The 20,629-nt window shown below is 43.5% G+C and overlaps 1 protein-coding gene across 1 annotated transcript; it reads right to left on the bottom strand.

Annotated features, from left to right (window-relative positions):
• Positions 1–913: 913 nt before the first annotated feature.
• On the bottom strand, positions 914–1,962 carry LOC310794532 (protein NLRC3-like; the record flags this gene model as incomplete). Its single annotated transcript, XM_083656502.1, has 2 exons — positions 914–962; positions 1,316–1,962. 2 exons carry the CDS (start codon positions 1,960–1,962, stop codon positions 914–916), a joined length of 696 nt encoding a protein of 231 aa, XP_083512628.1.
• Between the last annotated feature and the right edge of the window lie 18,667 nt (positions 1,963–20,629).

Here is a 20,629-nt window from a genome sequence, read left to right on the forward strand (position 1 = left end):
TTATGTGTAATACCCGAGTAGACCTGTGAAGACCTCTATAAAGGATTGAACATGTTGAATCTGACCAAACATCTCCAAACAATTCCAAACAACGACAGCCAGCAACGGGGCACCAAACAAACATCTGTGTTTGTGTTTGTTGGAGGTTTGATTGGTGTACCATGGGCTTAAGGGATACTGACCTGAGACTCTCCAGTCTACAGTGTGGACTCTTCAGTCCCGCAGAGAGCAGCTTCACACCTGGATCTTCCAAGTCGTTGTTACTCAGGTCCAGCTCTCGCAGACTAGAGGACTGGGAGCTGAGAACTGAGGCCAGAGCTTCACAGCTTCTCTTTGACAGCTTACAGCCACTCAACCTGGGGAAGAATTAGCCATGAACAAGAAATTTGAAAATAGTTTTTTCTGTATATTGCATTTCATATTGAAGACATCAAGTTATGCATGCACCTACAGAGATTTATTGGAGGCTTTGACCAGCGGCAGCAGCCACAGGAGAGCCTCCTCTGAAGCAGAGTATTTCTTCAGGTCAAACACATCAAGCTCTTTTTCTGATGACAGTAAGATGAAGACCAGAGCTGACCACTGAGCAGGGGAGAGTCTGGCTGTGGAGAGACTTCCTGAACTCAGGTGCTGTTGGATCTCCTCCACTAGAGAACGGTCATTCAGCTCATTCAGACAGTGGAACAGATTGATGCTTTTCTCTGAAGAGGGATTCACCTTGATCTTCTCCTGGATGTACTGGACCGTTTTCTGATTAGTCTTCAAACTACTTCCTGTCTGTGTCAGCAGGCCTCTTAGGATAGTCTGATTGGTCTCTAGTGAAAGACCCAGGAGGAAGCGGAGGAACAAGTCCAGGTGTCCATTTGGACTCTGTAAGGCCTTGTCCATAGCACTCTGGTAGAGGCGTGTTAGTTTAGATTTGTCTCTTGATAGTGTTGACCACCAGGATGTTGATTGACTTTCTGACAGGAGATTGACACCAGTGTTGATGAAGGACAGAAAGACATAAACTGCAGCCAGAAACTCCTGAATGCTCAGATGGACAAAGCAGAACACAGTGTCCTCGTTCAGCCCACGCTCCTCTTTAAAGATCTGTGTGAACACTCCTGAGTACACTGAGGCTGCTCTGATATCAATGTCACACTTTCTCAGGTCAGCTTCATAGAAGATTAGGTTGCCTCTCTCTAGCTCCTCAAAAGCCAGTTTTCCCAGAGAGAGAATCATCTTCTCTGTATTCCAGATTGGATCTGTTTCAGCACTCCCATGATACTTGACATCTGCCTGTTTGGACTGAACCAGCAGGAAGTGGATGTACATCTCAGTCAGGGTCTTGGGCATGTCTCTTCTCTCTCTGGTTTTCAACACAAGCTCCAGAACTGTAGCAGTGATCCAACAAAACACTGGTATGTGGCACATGATGTGGAGGGTTCGTGAAGTCTTGATGTGGGAAATGATTCTGCTGGCCTGCTCCTTATCTATGAATCTCTTACTGAAGTACTCATCCTTCTGTGAGTCAGTGAAGCCTCTCACCTCTGTTACCATGTCAATGCACTCAGGAGGGATCTGCTTGGCTGCTGCCGGTCGTGTGGTCATCCAGAGGTGAGCAGCGGGAAGCAGTTTCCCCTTGATAAGATTTGTCAGCAGCACGTCTACCGAGGTTGACTCTGTAACATCAGTCACAATCCTGTTGTTCTGGAAGTCCAGAGGAAGTCGACACTCATCCACACCGTCAAAGATGAACACAACTTGGAACTTGTCAAATCTGAAGATTCCTTTGGTCTCAGGAAAGAAGTGATGAAGAAGTTCCACCAAGCTGTACTTTTTCCCTTTCAGCAGATTCAGCTCTCGGAAAGTGAATGGAAATGTGAACTGTATATCCTGGTTGGCTTTGTCTTCAGCCCAGTCCAGAGTGAACTTCTGTGTTAAGACTGTTTTCCCAATGCCAGCCACTCCCTTTGTCATCAATGTTCTGGTTGGTTCATCTCTTCCAGGTAAGGGTTTAAAGATGTCTTCACTTTTGATTATTGTTTCCGGTCTCACTGGTTTCCTGGATGCTGCTTCAATCTGTCTCACCTCATGTTCATCATTGACATCTCCACTCCCTCCCTCTGTGAGGTAATGCTCTGTGTAGGTCTGATTCAGAAGTGTTGGGTTTCCTGCTTTAGCAATCCCCTCAAACAGACACTGGAACTTCTCCTTCAGACTGGATTTGTGATTACGTTGGCACACTCCAGCAAGAGTTTCTGAAAGTACAAATTACATCAATCAGTGGATGTTGCTGTAAATATGAGAAGTGTAAATATTAATCTGTGAATGCATACTTTTCCTAACCACATGGCATCTATTCTGCTCATCACTGGTGGACAAACAGGTCCTGACTGTGTGTGCTACCCAATGTGAAATGCATCTGTGGTGGCATTTGTTCTTAAATAATACTGTGTTCAGCATTATACACCCACATGAATAAATCAATGATTTTAGCTGATGATTCATGAGGATTGTGAATATTATTTTGCAATCTGGAATTGAATCAATCTTTCTTGAGAAATGTCTATATTTAACTAATCATATATCTCCCATTTTCCCACCACTTCCTCCCTCCATCATGTTAAAGCTGTTAAAGCCTCTTACTGCTCTGCAGAGAGTCAGCCAGCTCCTCCTGCTTCATTCTCCTCAGGAAGAGCAGTGTGATGTTTAGAAAAGCCTCCTCCTCCTCCCTTGGACTCTCTAAGCATTCTGGGTAATCTGGACTCAGAACCAGCTGGACTCTCTTCAGCTCCTTCTTCACAAAAGTGACAATGTTCTCCTCAAGCAGCTGCAACAGAATAACATTTGAATTGAACATTCTGAAAAATAATAATAATACTGTAATAACATCAGATCCACTGGTCTAAAGAGTGCAGCTTGAAGACCTCATCAACCAACAATCTTTATTTTACCAGGCAAGAAGTTAGTTAAGAACAAATTCTTATCTACAATAGTGACCAGGAAGTAGGCAAAAGACATCCTGATGGAACAGGGTTTGGGGAGAAATAGTCTCAACGCCAGACCCATGAGAGTTGTTAAGCTTAATTTATACTTATTAGAAAGTGTCGCTCAGCACATGGTCGCAGACGAAAAATAAAGTGTCGCTCATGTTGCTGCATTTATGCTTCTCTCCGCGGCGCAACGGTCACGTGGTGCTAGAGACAGAGGGAGGCAGAGAAGTGCAGTGCAGACAGGCAAGAGAGGGAATGCTGTCAGTGAACCCAAGAGGCAAGATGTAACTGCAGCCGCATATAACGACACACAACCACACAATCACCTCCTCTCTCTCTGGGAAGTTGGTCACGGTGTTCTTTGTGATTTTCACGAAGTCATACATCAAGGACATGCTGATAAAAATACGGGAGGCGGCCAGGCGGGGACACGCTCATTAATTTCATTTCAGTGAAAACTAAAACAAGGAAGTCGCGCGTGCCCGTCTATATAGCCAATCAGACTTGCGCGACATTATGTGACGTAGTCAGCGACACTAGACATTTCACCAGGTAGCAGACGCTGCTCGCAGACACTTGAAAGTGTCGACTCAAGTCCTCATTTCTGTCTGCGACCGTTTCAAAAGTGTCGGCAGACGAAGCATAAATTGGGCTTTACGCTGATACACTACATTACTGCATGCTGCAGATCTCTCTCTGGGTCTGGTACACTCCCCTCAGCCAGCTGGGGACGGAAGTGAACCGTTCACTTGTCCAGTGATTGGCCAGTGGTGGATTCAGTCTCCACCACTTCAGTAACGACTTTGCAAAATCTGCGATCAGACGACACGGGAGTAGTGTCCTCTAGAGAGAGAGTGGCGTCAGCGGAGGACCAACATGTGAGACTCATTAGCCAATGAACAGCCAGGAATGGGTCTAGTTTTGCATGCTAAAATAAAGCTGATAATGTACAATTTGATTCAAGGGGGGGAAAACACTTTCAGAGTACAACACAAACTGTCTATTTTGCTGCAACTCGGCAGTGCTGCTTAATCCAGGACCTTAATTCCTGGAACTCTTGAGAGTAAAAAACTGGTCCATTGGAGCGAATGGAGATGTCGGGACTCTTCTATCTACATGGCTCTGCACGGGAGGCGCAGCCCATTTTTTGAACCGCTCTCTCATTGGTCCTATGTCACTCATTCAATTTCAACCCGCCTAGACCCGCCCTCAAACCCCAGCAGTGGCTGTGAAGTGGCACAGACTAATTTGTGTAGTATGCGGAGCGCAGGGATTCAACATAATATTTGAGTCTTGGGAGAGACTAGAGGAGAAACAACAACAACAGACTGTTATAAGACCAGAGTAGTTGTTTTGTAATTCAGTAGCTGCAGTAAAATGTGTTGTACATTTACACACCATAAATATGGAGTCTAGGTCTGTTTGAAGCTCCTGGACAGACTGACCACTGGGAACCTCTGACCCCTCCTGGTGGACTCTGGAGAACACATGAAGTATTAGGTCATATAATGTCACAGACGCACACGCACGCACACACACACACACACACACACACACACACACAGATGCACGCGCATGCACACACACACACACACACACGCAAACACACACAGACGCGCGGGCACACACACACACACACACAGTGAAATCCACTGTAAATTAGGGATGCACGATATGGATTTTTTTCAGCCGATACGATAACCAATAAATATCTGCTTCTCCTGGCCTATAACGGATACAATAACCGATAATTATTTCACATCTTTGTATTTAAAGAAATAAGTTCTTAACCTGTATTTTATGCACACCTGGGGTGACAAAAGACAGATGTGTTGAGCAAAGATGGATGATTTAAAAGACTATTCCATAGCTCTAACCTAACCAAATCTAACTGACATCACTACTGTGAACACAAAACAAAGAGCACTACTGATATAATATTAGGGATGCACGATATATCGGCAATCATATCGGTATCGGTCCGATGTTGCTTTGTTAACACGTTCACTGCCAATGACGAGTTGAGTCGTCAAAAAAAATCCAACGGTTGACTGCCAATGACGAGTTGAGTCGTCAAAAAAAAAAAAAAAAAAATTTGACGGTGGGACGTGGATCAACGCCCCCCACGTCTCCTATAAAAATATTGGAGCCACCGAACGTGTACAACCCATTCCACCGACCCACTAAGTGGCGACAGTGCTCTCCAGACTAGAAAAAGCCGAGCCAAAACTGCAGGGGAACGCGCGAGGAAACCATTCTCATACTGTAAAATGGATTGGCGAAAACGCTTTCGCTTTCGCGCATTATCGCGCTGGGAGCTGGCGGTGGGGGATTGCAAATTTGCATAATAGATTATGCGTGCAACACACTTTGAAACACCGGGCAGAAAGCCCACAATCGCACGCAGCTTCATTGCAGCTGAGCTCACAACCGAAACGACTCATGCAGACTCGCCCAAAGAGCAGCCGCCAGCAGCCAGGCAGCACAGACAGGCAGAGCCTCGCTTGTGACAAACGCTGCAAAGCCACCAGAGACACACCCACGAAGGGAGGAGTTTGAAGGAGAGGGGGGTTTCCTGCTGCTATGGAGGAAATTACTGTTCAAAACTATTGTTTAGATGTCTGACGTCTTACGCCAAAAATAAATGGTTAAAGTGACTGTTCTATCGAATTTCACAAAAAGCCATTTATCTCAGAATAAATTTTCAGACGCTGAAACCATGCTGTATTCTACTGCTAATGCCTACATAACTACTAACTCTACAAACTAACTCTTTTAGACAGAGAAAGCACACATTCTATTAGTTCTTTTGAGATCATTTGTGTTCACAAAATCTTAGCAGAAAATAATCCTCGGCTCTTGAAAGATGAGCCAGAATCCTCAAAAAAAAAACTTGGCAGAACCTACCTACAGTATTGAAAAAACGGCTGGCAGTGAATGTGTTAATATCGGTTATCGGTATCAGCCAAATCCTTCACATTGAGATGAAATAATGCAGTAAATCTATGATTTATGAGCTTTTACAAATGTTTTTGAAATAAAGAAATGTATAACTTTTTAAAATTCAGTGTTTACATGTGTTTTTCAGTATGTACAAAATTTTATTATCATAGAAATGTGTTTTTATACAGATCATATCGACATCTGTAAATATCGGTTATCGGCCATAACAGCAATCTTAATATCGGTTATCGGCATCGGCCAAAATTTTCATATCGGTGCATCCCTATATAATATATATGATTGTTTTAGTAAAGTATCACTCAATTAAACAATACAAAAAATAAAGGCTTTTATTGAACTTAACCGCTTAGTCTGCAGATAAAACACAATGACAAAAGGTAATTTAGACTTTTATTGTCATGTTACTGATCTGTTTGAATTTTGCATTGGGGCCAGTTCTATTGAAGTGAATGGGGAAGACATGGAAAGATTAAAGATGAAAGAAAAGACAATATGTGATGTTGACAGATTTTTTTTTATGTAATGTGTGTGTTTCTTTTCCTTATTATTGGTCTCCAAACAGATGCTGGCTCTGTCCAGTTCTGCATATAGCTCAATTCAAAAGTCCCTATTTGGTTTATAGTGGGACTCCTGGTTAGCTTAATAATGTTAGTGGATTGGATTTTGGAGTTCATACTCCCAGAGCTGGAGTAAACCATATAGAAGCATCTTTACCCGAAATGAAACGTCCAGGGATTGTGTGTTTTAAGTGCTTTGAATACGGGGATGTTTGATCAGCCTGAGTGCCTGAGAGCAGGCCACGCCAGTTGAGCTAGTGTTCGCTAGCCACAACAGCTAACATGAACACTAATCAAATGCATCCTCGTCAGGTTTGGTTTAACGTAACGTAAATTAATGGCCACTCTGAGACTGCTCATACACATGAGGTTACTAACTCTGTCCTCAGCAGCAGCAGCAGCAGCAGCAGCAGCAGCAGTACACAGGATGTCCCGCTTCATCCCACCACGAACACAGAGCCACATGATCCTAACAGCAGTCCCACTCCTTTGAAACCCTCTAGCAAGTTTAGAGGTAAATCCTACTTTATACCTCCCAAGTACAGAAACCCATCTCTGGACATTTATTGTAGACTGGTTGAGAGGGATGCGTCTACTATCTTTAGTAAAAGAAAGGAGTACAAAGTGAGGAATAATCTATCTAAGGAACAACTGGATGAACTTAAGGCTATAAGGGATGATAAAACATTGGTGGTTCAGAGTGCAGATAAGGGGGGTGCTATCGTGGTCCTCAACCACGACTCATATGACAGGGAAATCCAAAAGCAACTCAACAACTCTAAAAGTTGGATCACAACCCCATTTCTGTCTTTAAGACACAGGTTCACAGTCTACTCAACCAGCTCCTTGAAAATAAACTTATCACGAAACCTGAACACGCATTTATGAAAGTTGAGTATCCAATCACACCTGTATTTTATACTCTTCCTAAAATTCATAAATCATTTGTGGACACACCCCCTGGACGCCCCATAATTGCTGCTATGGGTTCTGTCACTGAAAGAATCTCGGCCTTTGTGGATCATTCTCTTCAGCCCTTAGTGACAGCCCTCCCTTCATACACAAGGGAGGAGGACACCCGTAGCACCCAGTGCATCTTGGATCTCATTGAGTGTGTACAGTGTGCTCACATCTAATTATTGTTTATATGGTGCTGATTTCTTTCTTCAGGTGTCAGGAGTGGCCATGGGGTCCAACTAGCCGTGACACGCAACTCTAAATGGATTCTCCTTTAGAGTTGCGCACGGCTTGCCCTTCTCCATGGAAGTCAGACCCAAAGCAAGCTCGGCTGGCTTCAAACATGCACGAATCACAAAGACAAAAGTACTCACACGTAGCCACGGGTGTCTTCCCTCACTCCGGTCTGGCAACGATGTTTGTTACCTTTCAGTTTACGAGTACGATGCTTATTTGTGTAGCCGGAAACGGTATCTTTCCCTTTTCAGAGACTCTTCTTCTGGGGGCGTGGCGCTGCTGTGCAGTTGAAAGGCGGCCACGCCCCCAGAAGAAGAGTCCATATTCACAGACTTAAAATGACTTTATTTAATAAAGTCAGTGGTGTGAGTGTGAGAGGAATTCAATCAATAGACAATAACATTGGTGTGTTTAAAATGAGATATTCCACTAAATATGGCTAAAACAGATTCAAACATGCAAAAAAGGCAAATTTTTCTTCGCGGCCGGCGGCGTGGGCCCCCCTAAAAGCTTCGCCCCCTCTGGGCTGATAGGGTCGCTCCGCCCCTGAGAAGCGCCACTCTTAAGACCATACCATTTCCAAGGTATGATGGCCTTTTGGCCTGATCTTGTTTTCCTTATGTACTTTAAGGGCTCCATCTTCCCGACGGCGGTAATTTTGCGTTAGCGCCCGTTTTGCGCTGGAATAGCGCTGTGCAAAGCCCTAATTGTGGGCGTGTAAGCTCGCTGCGCTTCACGTCATCTCCGCGCACATCTCCGTATAGGCGGGTTTATGCCCAAAAGTATTGTGGAGGTGTGGTAATGCCTGTGGCATGTGGTCTCCTACCTAAAGTAATCTAATGTTACCCCACAGACCTGTATGGTCGGGAATTATGTAGCCTAATAAAACCATGACAAAGGAATTCTTATTTTTAAATCAAGGTGTGTTTTTTCTGGAATGCAGGCTATAGTTGAAACTCAACGTGGCATTCCGAGGAGAGAAGAGTGTCTGCAGGCGCGAGGAGAGTGACATCCAGGCCGTGAGTAAATGTATCCAAGCAAGGACTTCCTGCACTGCACGGAGATGTAGAGACTGTCTGCGCTCAGGCGTACGTCTGCATTTGCGCTAAGACCAGCTATTTCCTGGCGTTAAAATTGAGAGCACCCAAGGCGATTTCTTATTTCTTATAGGTGTTATTGTAAGTCGCTTTGGATAAAAGCGTCTGCCAAATGACGTAATGTAATGTAATGTAATTGTAACCCACATGAAATATATGGTTACTAAACCTGTATATGTAGTTTAGGGGTGTAATTTGGTCTTTCTACCACAAGGCGGCGCACTCGCTGTATCTCTCAGGTCAAAGACGCTCTTATGTGCGACTTCCGTTTTCCAACTTCCTTTTTGATCTGAGATCCGTCTTGAACGCACGTCTCGACCCAACTAAGAACCTCCGGTAGGAAATGATACATAAAAGCCATAATTCCTTGATTAATCCAATCACCTCAACTACTAATACGTTGTTTTTTATTCAGGACCCAATCTTGTACAGAAACTGAACGTGAGGAGCCGCTTCTGCCAAGTGGGCCCTTTCGTTATGATCTCCGGTAAGCAGCAGCTATTGGTAGCATGTTAAAGCCCACCTTAGTTAATGGCGGTAGCTTTCCTACAACACACCTGAGATACTTTCATAAAACCAATCGGAGATATGGAAATGTCTAATGTTTAACACTACAGTGGTGCAGCTTGCATCATTGTAAACACTCAAGAGTGATTAAGACGTTCTATGGAAGCTAACGTTAGCCGCCGCGGACAATGGAAGCTAACGTTAGTTGCAATGTTAATAGATGGCATTGTTAGCTGACTAGCAGCACTGTGTTAGCACTGTGGCTATGCCAAGTTGGCGTGGTGCAGTTAAAGGTGCATTGCACCCCACTCTCTGCTGAAACAGTTGGTTACATTCACTGTGATGTTATGCTGAGACTGAAACAGTTGGTTACAGTCACTATGATGTTTATGATATAAATACATTCTATTTGATTTCATTTGGGTTATTAAAATACAGAATGTTTAGTAAAATAGAAATGATAATTCAGTTCATTTAAAACCATTAGGTGATTATTTAATTGGTGAAATATATTAGAAAGATGTATGTTTAAAAGGGAATATGTACATTTAAAAAAGAGGTTTAAAAGGATAAATAGTGGTTTAAAAAGATAAATAATTTCATTTGTTTATTTTAAAATACCAATTGTAATGTAGGATAATTATTTTGTTTTGCACTAAAGAAACCTTTGTTGTTATACATTTCATGATGATGAAGTACTGTACCTCCTTAGCTATTGGATTACATAAAATAAGATATTCTGAAATATGGAAATAAGTAAATTAGGTCTCATGATCAATGGAAAAAGATGATAAATAGTAATTGATATATTCTGCACTATGTGTGTAGATTGGTTTTTGACCAGATTGATTCATTCTGAACCCTGGAGGGTTCAGTGGCGAGCCGAAGCCCAGAGACGATAAAGACTGGACGGACCCATAACACGGTGTGGCCAGCCGTAGGATCCGCCCCAGATGACATCGGACCGACTCACTTCACTCCATTCTTTCAGGACCAGATAAGAACACAACCCCTAGTTAGCTACCCGGGTAGTAGGAATAGTGTGAGAACCAGATCGAAAGTACTTCATCCACACGACTTGAACACATGCCGTGCTCCCTAACGGAGTATCCCCAATCCAAAGGAACTGAACTCTGAACTCCTTCTTAAAGGAGTATTGCACAGAAAACGAAGCACTCTTTTCTCTGAACCTTTTATTTATTTTTATTAATTGTTTTTGAAGAGCTCTAGTTTGTATTTTCATTTTATATTTCTATGCAAGTTCCAGCGTTGCTATATCATTGTTGAGGCAATAAATATTGTCAACTGTTCAACTTCATACCAACTCTCTTCTGGTGAGTCATTCCAAAAATATATATTCAAGGTATCTGCTTTACGAACCTAGGTGAATGTAAGTGCCACTCATTGTTTTATCATCGGTTAACACTAGGAGGTGCTACATAAAACTTGGCGAGCCAGCCAGGAGCTAGTTTAAGTCCTTGTCTTATGAAGGTTGAACAGTTGACATTTTTATTGCATTCATTTGTGAACACTGATACTGCTTATCTACAATAAGTCTGTGGTAACAATACAAACATGGATATAATTATCTCTGAAAACGTTAAAGTGCCTAATTCTCTTCTAGTCAAAGGTATAACTGGTGACGATGTAGATGATGAACTCATCCAGCACTTAGAGCAGTTTGGTAAAATTGAAAGGATAATTAAAGTAACCAGTGGTGATGATAGGTTCAACAACACAGCCATAGTGGAATTTAAATCAGGTGAAGCTATTGAGCTCATGAGGGATAGCCTACCCTGCGACAGACCCACCAGTAACCCAGACATCACCCACCATCTTCAGCTTCTGTCTGAGCTGTACACAGCCGACAGAGGGTCTACCATAACCCAGACTTTCTTAACTGAACTGAAAGCTGTTGCTAAATTAAGTGGGGCAGACTTTGAGAAGGTTCTGTTAGATGAACTGGTTAGGATTCAGGCGTCCACCAAAACTCAGACCACCGAACCAGATACATCTAAAGTTAGCCCCGCACCTACAGCTGACCCAGCATCTAATGCAAGTCCTATAAAAATAAATAGTGATCTGACCCACCCCCCTGAACGTGACTCACTCCGTCTCGATATAGGTGCAGAAGCCTCATCCTTGACTAGGAAGCAAGGTATCTACATACCGTCTGAACACCTCACCACTCCTGAAGTGCAAAAAGTAGTGGTTGAACATGTCATTAAGAACAGTGACTTGTCTTCCCATTATCATGGCCACACCAAGATCAGACCCTTCTCAGGGAAAATCCCATGTCCAAATTCAGAGTCTGATTATGACACCTGGCGCAGTAACGTTGAGTTCAAGCTCGCAGACCCTACTGTGTCTGACAAACATACCACCAGAAAAATAGTAGAGAGCCTTCTTCCACCCGCCACCAACTTTGTCAAGCATCTTACGCCCAACTCCACCCCCCATGAATATGTTAGCCTACTCGACTCTGCGTATGGTATTGTTGATGACGGGGATGAACTTTTTGCAAAATTCTTAAACACGAACCAAGACCCTGGTGAAAAGCCTTCTGGCTATTTGCAACGCTTACAAACAGCCTTGATTAAAGTTGTCAAAAGAGGTGGCCTTGCTGCCATTGATTCAAAACGCCAGCTGCTTAAGCAATTCTGTAGAGGCTGCTGGAACAATGGCTTAATTACCAGTCTCCAGCTTGAGCAAAAGAAGGATAACCCGCCCTCCTTTTCCGAGTTACTTCTCTTGCTACGTACTGAAGAGGACCGGCAAGCTGCTAAGTCCAGCCGAATGAAACAGTACTTAGGGGCTACCAAATCAAGAGCCCAGTCAAACTCACTCACAGTGGAAGAATATCCCACTGATATGGACTCATCAACAGCTGTAAACAAGCCATTCCCCAGTGACTCACAGAGGCTAGAAAAACAAATGGCAAAGCTACAAGCCCAAATGGCTTCTCTAAAAGCATCATTGAGTAATGAGTCAGGCCAAGCGTCTGCTAAGCCAAATAAGAAACCAAAGTTTAAGCCCAAAGCCTTCACTGAGGAGAAACCATCACACCCTGCAGAGTCAAAACTCTCAAAGAAGCCTCGACCATGGTATTGTTTCAAGTGTGGCGAGGACGGCCATATCGTACCTTCCTGCAGTAATGAGGCGAACCCTGAACTAGTCGAGAAGAAGCGCAAAGAGTTGAAGCAAAAGCAAGCAGCCTGGGAACAGAATTTAAACTGAATGCAGTTCCTGTCGAGGGACTACCAGGAACTGAAACTGAACACGAATGTCCCAAACAAAAAACTAAGACTAAAGCATCAATTCAATCCCATGCAGTAGAACACCCAATTAAGCTACCTAAGAGACTTGTAGGACAGAAATGTATAGCTAATATCGGTGTATCAGGAGTCGACTGTAATTGTCTCCTCGACTCTGGGTCTCAAGTGACCACAGTATCTGCCTCTTTCTATAACCGCCATCTGTCAGAGCACCCCATCCAACCCTTCACAGCCCTAGATGTTGAAGGTGCAAATGGTCAGAACGTTCCGTACTTAGGCTATGTACCCATTAGCCTCAAGTTCCCAAAGGAATTTGTTGAAACAGAGCCTGAAGTTTCTGCTTTAGCTTTAGTAGTTCCAGACTTGCGCAGTAATTCTGACTTACCCGTGCTCATAGGAACAAATGCGCTCGACGTCTTGTATGAGGAACACTGTAATGATAAAAACCCAACAGAGTCCTCTGTCTATGGCTATAGGCAGATTATTCGTATACTCAAGCTCAGGAACAAAGTGAACTCCACAGGGAGAATAGGCTTAACAACCCTTAGGGGTAAAGTGCAGCAGGTAATTCCTGCACAAGAGAGAGTCTGCCTTGAAGGCTACGTCAAAGCAAATACCACCGGCGAATGTGCAATAGTCGAACAGCCTGAATCATCGGCATTGCCCGGTGGAATATTTGTAGAGAGTTGTCTAATCACCCTGCCCGAGCAACGTCCACACAAATTATCTGTGTGGGTGAGAAACGAAACTGAGCATGATGTAACACTTCCGTCAAATTGTGTCATAGCTGAGCTTCATACTCCTGATAAGATATATGACAACTTACCAGATACAAATAAAGACACAGACACTGTAAAATGTTGCGCTGTTACTCCTCAATCAGCAAAGGAACCTGCCAAGTCAGATCTTACATTTGACTTTGGTGAGTCTCCTCTCTCAGAAGAGTGGAAGGATAGAATAACACAGAGTCTAAATGATTATAGTGACGTTTTCGCCCAAAGCGATCTGGATTTTGGACACGCGTCCAAAGTAAAACATCATATAAATCTAAAAGACGAAACACCATTCAAGCAAAGGTCCCGACCAATCCACCCAAACGACTATGAAGCTGTGAGAAAACATCTGCGAACACTCCTTGATGCAGGAGTGATTCGTGAATCAGAATCCCCTTACGCTTCGCCAATCGTCGTAGTTCGTAAAAAAAATGGAGAGATCCGTCTTTGCATCGATTATCGCAAACTGAATGCGCTGACAATCCGAGACGCATACGCACTTCCAAACCTAGAAGAAGCGTTCTCAGCCCTTGCCGGATCCAAGTGGTTTTCCGTAATGGATTTAAAATCTGGGTATTACCAGATAGAGATGGAGGAGCGCGATAAGCCTAAAACCGCCTTCGTATGTCCGTTGGGGTTTTACGAATTCAATCGCATGCCCCAGGGCATCACCAACGCCCCCAGTACTTTCCAACGATTAATGGAGAGAGTCATGGGGAGCGTTAATCTAAAAGAAGTACTGGTTTTCTTAGATGACATTATTGTGTTTTCAAGCACATTAGAAGAACACGAAAATAGGCTTAAGCATGTCCTCCAGCAACTCAGAGAAAATGGCTTGAAACTCTCCCCAACAAAATGCCACTTCGTTCAAAGCTCAGTGCGCTATTTAGGCCACATAGTCTCATGCAAAGGAGTAGAGACTGATCCTGACAAGGTCAGTGCTCTACGCACTTGGCCTAGACCCCAAACCCTCAGTGAGCTTAAGTCTTTCTTAGGTTTCGCAGGCTATTACCGCCGCTTCGTCAGAGATTATTCTAAAATAATCAAACCATTAAATGACCTTACCGGGGGCTACCCACCTTATAGGAAGGGCCATAAAACACCTTGCATCGGAGGGTACTTCAACCCCAAAGAACCCTTTAACGAGCGGTGGACAATTAAATGCCAAAAAGCCTTTGAGACCGTCATAGAAAAACTCACTTCCTCACCCGTCCTCGGATTTGCCGACCCGAAATTGCCGTATGTTCTCCACACCGACGCAAGCACTCATGGTTTAGGCGCTGCCCTGTACCAAGAACAGGATGGCGAAATGCGAGTTATCGCCTACGCTAGCAGAGGGCTTTCCTCCAGTGAAAAGCGGTACCCAGCCCATAAACTAGAATTCCTAGCGCTGAAGTGGTCTATCGTGGAGAAATTTCAAGACTATCTCTATGGAAACGCATTTCTGGTCATAACTGATAACAATCCATTGACGTACGTTCTGAAGTCAGCTAAACTCGACGCAGCTAGTTATCGCTGGCTGGCCGCTCTTTCCACCTTCGACTTTAACATTAAGTATCGTGCTGGAAAAAGCAACCAAGATGCAGACGGCCTTTCCAGACGGCCTCATGACACTTTGGCCGATGACGATGCTTCTCTTGAAGAAATGGAGCGAATCAAACAATTCGCTTCACACCATCTCTCTTCATCTCCTGACCAACAAGACCTACCAGCAGACACAGTCACAGCCTTGTGTCAACGCCATCTCCTGGGTGAAGCTGACGACAACCTACCTTCTATCACCTTGGTGGAATCCCTCGCTCTCCATCCTGATGCCGTCCCAGACATCTATGGAGATGACGAAGCCCTAGGCTGTTCTACCATACCTACCTACAGCCAGGCAGAACTCCAACAACATCAGAGGTCTGACCCAGTCATTGGACAGGTTGTTGAAGTCTTGGAGGCTGGAGATGAAGCCAACCCTGATCTCATTCCCAACTCATTAGAATACAAGCTGATGCTCAGGGAATGGAAAAAGTTGGAGTTGAGAGATGGCCTTCTCTATAGAGCCCGTCAAGCAGAAGAGGACATAACATACCAGTTCGTTGCCCCCAAGTCTCTCAGATCTGCCATTCTCACGTGCCTGCACGACGAAATGGGGCATATGGGTTTGGAGAGAACCCTGGACTTGGTCAGGTCAAGATTCTATTGGCCTAAAATGGCTGCGGATGTGGAGAAGAAGATCAAGTCATGCGGACGTTGCGTCCGAAGGAAAACACCACCTGAAAAGTCAGCACCTCTTGTGAATATCCAAACATCTCATCCTATGGAACTGGTGTGCATGGATTATTTATCTCTAGAGCCTGACAGTCACAATACCAAAGACATCTTGGTCATAACCGATCATTTTACGAAGTACGCCGTAGCCATTCCAACAAAAGATCAAAAGGCTACAACGGTCGCAAAGAGTCTTTGGGAACAATTCTTTGTGCACTACGGGTTTCCAGAGCGCCTGCTAAGTGATCAGGGCCGGGATTTCGAGTCCCAACTGATCAAAGAACTCTGTGCCCTAGCTGGTATCACTAAAGTGCGCACAAGTCCATACCACCCAAGGGGAAACCCCGTAGAGCGCTATAATAGGACCCTTTTAGGCCTGTTAGGAACCTTGAAAGAAAAGGAGAAAACTCACTGGCGTGATTTCGTAAAACCACTAACTCATGCCTATAACTGCACCAAGAATGACGTCACAGGGTTCAGCCCTTATGAGTTAATGTTTGGCCGTCAGCCTCGCCTGCCAATAGACATTGCGTTCCGGTTACCCGTAAAAGATGGCTCTCCTAAATTTCACTCCCAATACGTGAAAAATCTGAAAGCACGCTTAGAGGAGAGTTATCAGATCGCCACCAGGAATTCAAAAAAAGTTGCTGATCGGAACAAACGTCGCTTTGACAAAGCAGTAAGAGAATCAACACTAGAGGAAGGAGATCAAGTGTTAGTGAGAAACCTGCGGCTGCGGAATAAACACAAGCTTGCGGATAAGTGGGAGTCAACTATGTACAAAGTTCTGGAACGAATGGGAGACCTACCTGTGTACAAAGTACAGCCCATCAGTGGAGATGGCCCCACTCGAACTCTACATAGGGACCTCCTACTTCCTTGTGGTGACCTATCCGAAGCAGAGGAAACTGAACCGGCCAACCCCAGGGTCCGCCGGCCAAGAACCAGACAAAGTCACCCTCAACTCTTAGAGGAACACTCAGAGTCTGAGGATGATTCATTTATCTATCCTACCCAGTTGTCTGTCATTCCTGAGGAAAGATTTGTTACAGTGTATGAAATCCCAAAGAGACAGCAACTCAATGACAATCAACCGGACATGACAAATGAAAATGAACAGGATATGACAAATGACAATCAACCGGACATGACAAATGAAAATGAACAGGATATGACAAATGAAAATCAACCGGACATGACAAATGAAAATGAACAGGATATGACAAATGAAAATGAACAGGATATGACAAATGAAAATCAACCGGACATGACAAATGAAGATCCAGCTCTCGCTGATGATGGAAAGGATGCATCTTCTATTAATATGGAGGATCCTGCAGATGGAGAAACTGTGGAAGTTCAACAGGACACTGAGCAGAACAATGCATCAACTTCCGAAACAACTGATAGAGAGAAGGAAAGTGAAACTGAAACCAATGTAGACACAAATGACCCCACGCGTAGATCCGAAAGATCACGACAACCCCCTGACCGTTTTCACTACATCCAATTAGGGAAACCCTTAATCTCCTTTGCGCAGAGTATCCTACAAAGCTTTAATCAAGCAATTGATACAATTGGTGACTATGATAGTTCCCCTGTTAACCCCAGACCTCATGAAGGGACTCATGCTGATTCAAGGCGGGAGGGTGTAACCCACATGAAATATATGGTTACTAAACCTGTATATGTAGTTTAGGGGTGTAATTTGGTCTTTCTACCACAAGGCGGCGCACTCGCTGTATCTCTCAGGTCAAAGACGCTCTTATGTGCGACTTCCGTTTTCCAACTTCCTTTTTGATCTGAGATCCGTCTTGAACGCACGTCTCGACCCAACTAAGAACCTCCGGTAGGAAATGATACATAAAAGCCATAATTCCTTGATTAATCCAATCACCTCAACTACTAATACGTTGTTGTTTATTCAGGACCCAATCTTGTACAGAAACTGAACGTGAGGAGCCGCTTCTGCCAAGTGGGCCCTTTCGTTATGATCTCCGGTAAGCAGCAGCTATTGGTAGCATGTTAAAGCCCACCTTAGTTAATGGCGGTAGCTTTCCTACAACACACCTGAGATACTTTCATAAAACCAATCGGAGATATGGAAATGTCTAATGTTTAACACTACAGTGGTGCAGCTTGCATCATTGTAAACACTCAAGAGTGATTAAGACGTTCTATGGAAGCTAACGTTAGCCGCCGCGGACAATGGAAGCTAACGTTAGTTGCAATGTTAATAGATGGCATTGTTAGCTGACTAGCAGCACTGTGTTAGCACTGTGGCTATGCCAAGTTGGCGTGGTGCAGTTAAAGGTGCATTGCACCCCACTCTCTGCTGAAACAGTTGGTTACATTCACTGTGATGTTATGCTGAGACTGAAACAGTTGGTTACAGTCACTATGATGTTTATGATATAAATACATTCTATTTGATTTCATTTGGGTTATTAAAATACAGAATGTTTAGTAAAATAGAAATGATAATTTAGTTCATTTAAAACCATTAGGTGATTATTTAATTGGTGAAATATATTAGAAAGATGTATGTTTAAAAGGGAATATGTACATTTAAAAAAGAGGTTTAAAAGGATAAATAGTGGTTTAAAAAGATAAATAATTTCATTTGTTTATTTTAAAATACCAATTGTAATGTAGGATAATTATTTTGTTTTGCACTAAAGAAACCTTTGTTGTGATACATTTCATGATGATGAAGTACTGTACCTCCTTAGCTATTGGATTACATAAAATAAGATATTCTGAAATATGGAAATAAGTAAATTAGGTCTCATGATCAATGGAAAAAGATGATAAATAGTAATTGATATATTCTGCACTATGTGTGTAGATTGGTTTTTGACCAGATTGATTCATTCTGAACCCTGGAGGGTTCAGTGGCGAGCCGAAGCCCAGAGACGATAAAGACTGGACGGACCCATAACACGGTGTGGCCAGCCGTAGGATCCGCCCCAGATGACATCGGACCGACTCACTTCACTCCATTCTTTCAGGACCAGATAAGAACACAACCCCTAGTTAGCTACCCGGGTAGTAGGAATAGTGTGAGAACCAGATCGAAAGTACTTCATCCACACGACTTGAACACATGCCGTGGTCCCTAACGGAGTATCCCCAATCCAAAGGAACTGAACTCTGAACTCCTTCTTAAAGGAGTATTGCACAGAAAACGAAGCACTCTTTTCTCTGAACCTTTTATTTATTTTTATTAATTGTTTTTGAAGAGCTCTAGTTTGTATTTTCATTTTATATTTCTATGCAAGTTCCAGCGTTGCTATATCATTGTTGAGGCAATAAATATTGTCAACTGTTCAACTTCATACCAACTCTCTTCTGGTGAGTCATTCCAAAAATATATATTCAAGGTATCTGCTTTACGAACCTAGGTGAATGTAAGTGCCACTCATTGTTTTATCATCGGTTAACACTAGGAGGCGCTACATAATGTAATGCAATTTTTTTCTAACACCAACACCAACATTTTCTGTAACGCCTATTTTGGAACGGGCAACTCCCAAACCTCTCTTTGCGCTCGGCACATACCGACGGTATCTTCCCCACAGCGCTAAATGACACTTGTGCGAGACACATGATAGGCTAGAGGCCCACCGACACGCCCGGGCCACGCCTACACCTGTGTCATCACAGCGCAAAACTGGACGGTGGAGGCAGACGATAGCTTAAGACGCTGGGAAGATAGCAATAAGAGGCGCGCAAACGCAGCGCAAACGATAGCGCCGTACAACGATAGGGCCCTAAGGGTCTGATCTATATGTATTTTTACCCTGTATATATACTTGATAGTTATGTAAACATATTTGTCTACTGTGTGTCTGTTGTTGTGCATCTGTGGCTTTTATGTAACTTTTATGTTTCTTTTCTGGATCACATGACGGGTGTATTTAAAGTACATGGCGTCTTTGTAACAATTTTTATGTCTGAGGAAGAGCAGTAGCTCGAAACGTCAATGTTGGATGGCTAAATAAAAGGGTAATTGGAGCTCCAGTGTTTCACTTTGTACTGTTTTTTGGTTCCTGCACCTGCTTTACGTTTTTTGGATGTGCGCGACTGCCTCCAATACTTTTTGGTTTAACGTAATGCCAGCTCAGATGTTTCCCCTCAATAGTGCAATAGTGATGTTATTAGGGCTGTCAGCGTTAACGCGTTAATCGCGATGCGATTAAGGGCCGACCATAACGAGTTTTTTTTTTTAATCGCGTTAATCGCCTGCCGCTATTTTGTCCCTTCGTCGCACCCGTACTTGTAGTCAAGCTGGTCGCAGCCGTTTCCTGTCTCCTGCCTGTGCAGGCATGGAGGATAAAGACAGCAATACGCTCATTTTACTTAAAAAAACTCCCAAATGGCACAGTGGACAAGTCAACAGGAGTTTTCACCTTGTGTAAAACGGAATTAAAATATCACCGAAGTACATCGAGTTTGAGCTACCGCCTAAAAGCTAAGCATACCAGAGCAGCTTGCGGCCAGCTAGCAGCCAACTAGCTAGCGCGAGACTCATCACTCATTCCTTCTTCAGAGTCTCGGATGCGCGGGTCCACTAACCACTGGGAGGTCGGCTCCAATGGCTTCACGCAATATACACGTTATCAATACACAGTTTCCAATACCGAGCCATTATTCACATGGAAGTGCCAAAGTTTTTAGCTCAGACACACCCTTCTTCGGCTGTGTCATTTTGGGTTTCGACTGCTCCACAGCGCCGCCGCAGGAAGTATCGGTTCTGGAGCGTGTACTGCACTGTTTACAATTGTCCATTTATTTTCTATTCAATATATATTTTGTAGATATTGTTACCTCCTGTCTACATTGCACTTCTATTTGATTGAAAATAAATCTAAAATTCAAGATCACAAAGTACATTTATTTGCATTCATTTGATTCCCAAACACGACACACTGGTAAGAATTATTAATATCTAATTAAAAATGCTTTGAAATGCAAAATAATGGCATTTTAAATATGCGATACAAAGATGCGATTAATCGCGATTAA

This window comes from Poromitra crassiceps (assembly GCF_964638095.1).
Source record: "Poromitra crassiceps genome assembly, chromosome: 20".
Lineage (NCBI taxonomy): Eukaryota > Metazoa > Chordata > Actinopteri > Beryciformes > Melamphaidae > Poromitra > Poromitra crassiceps.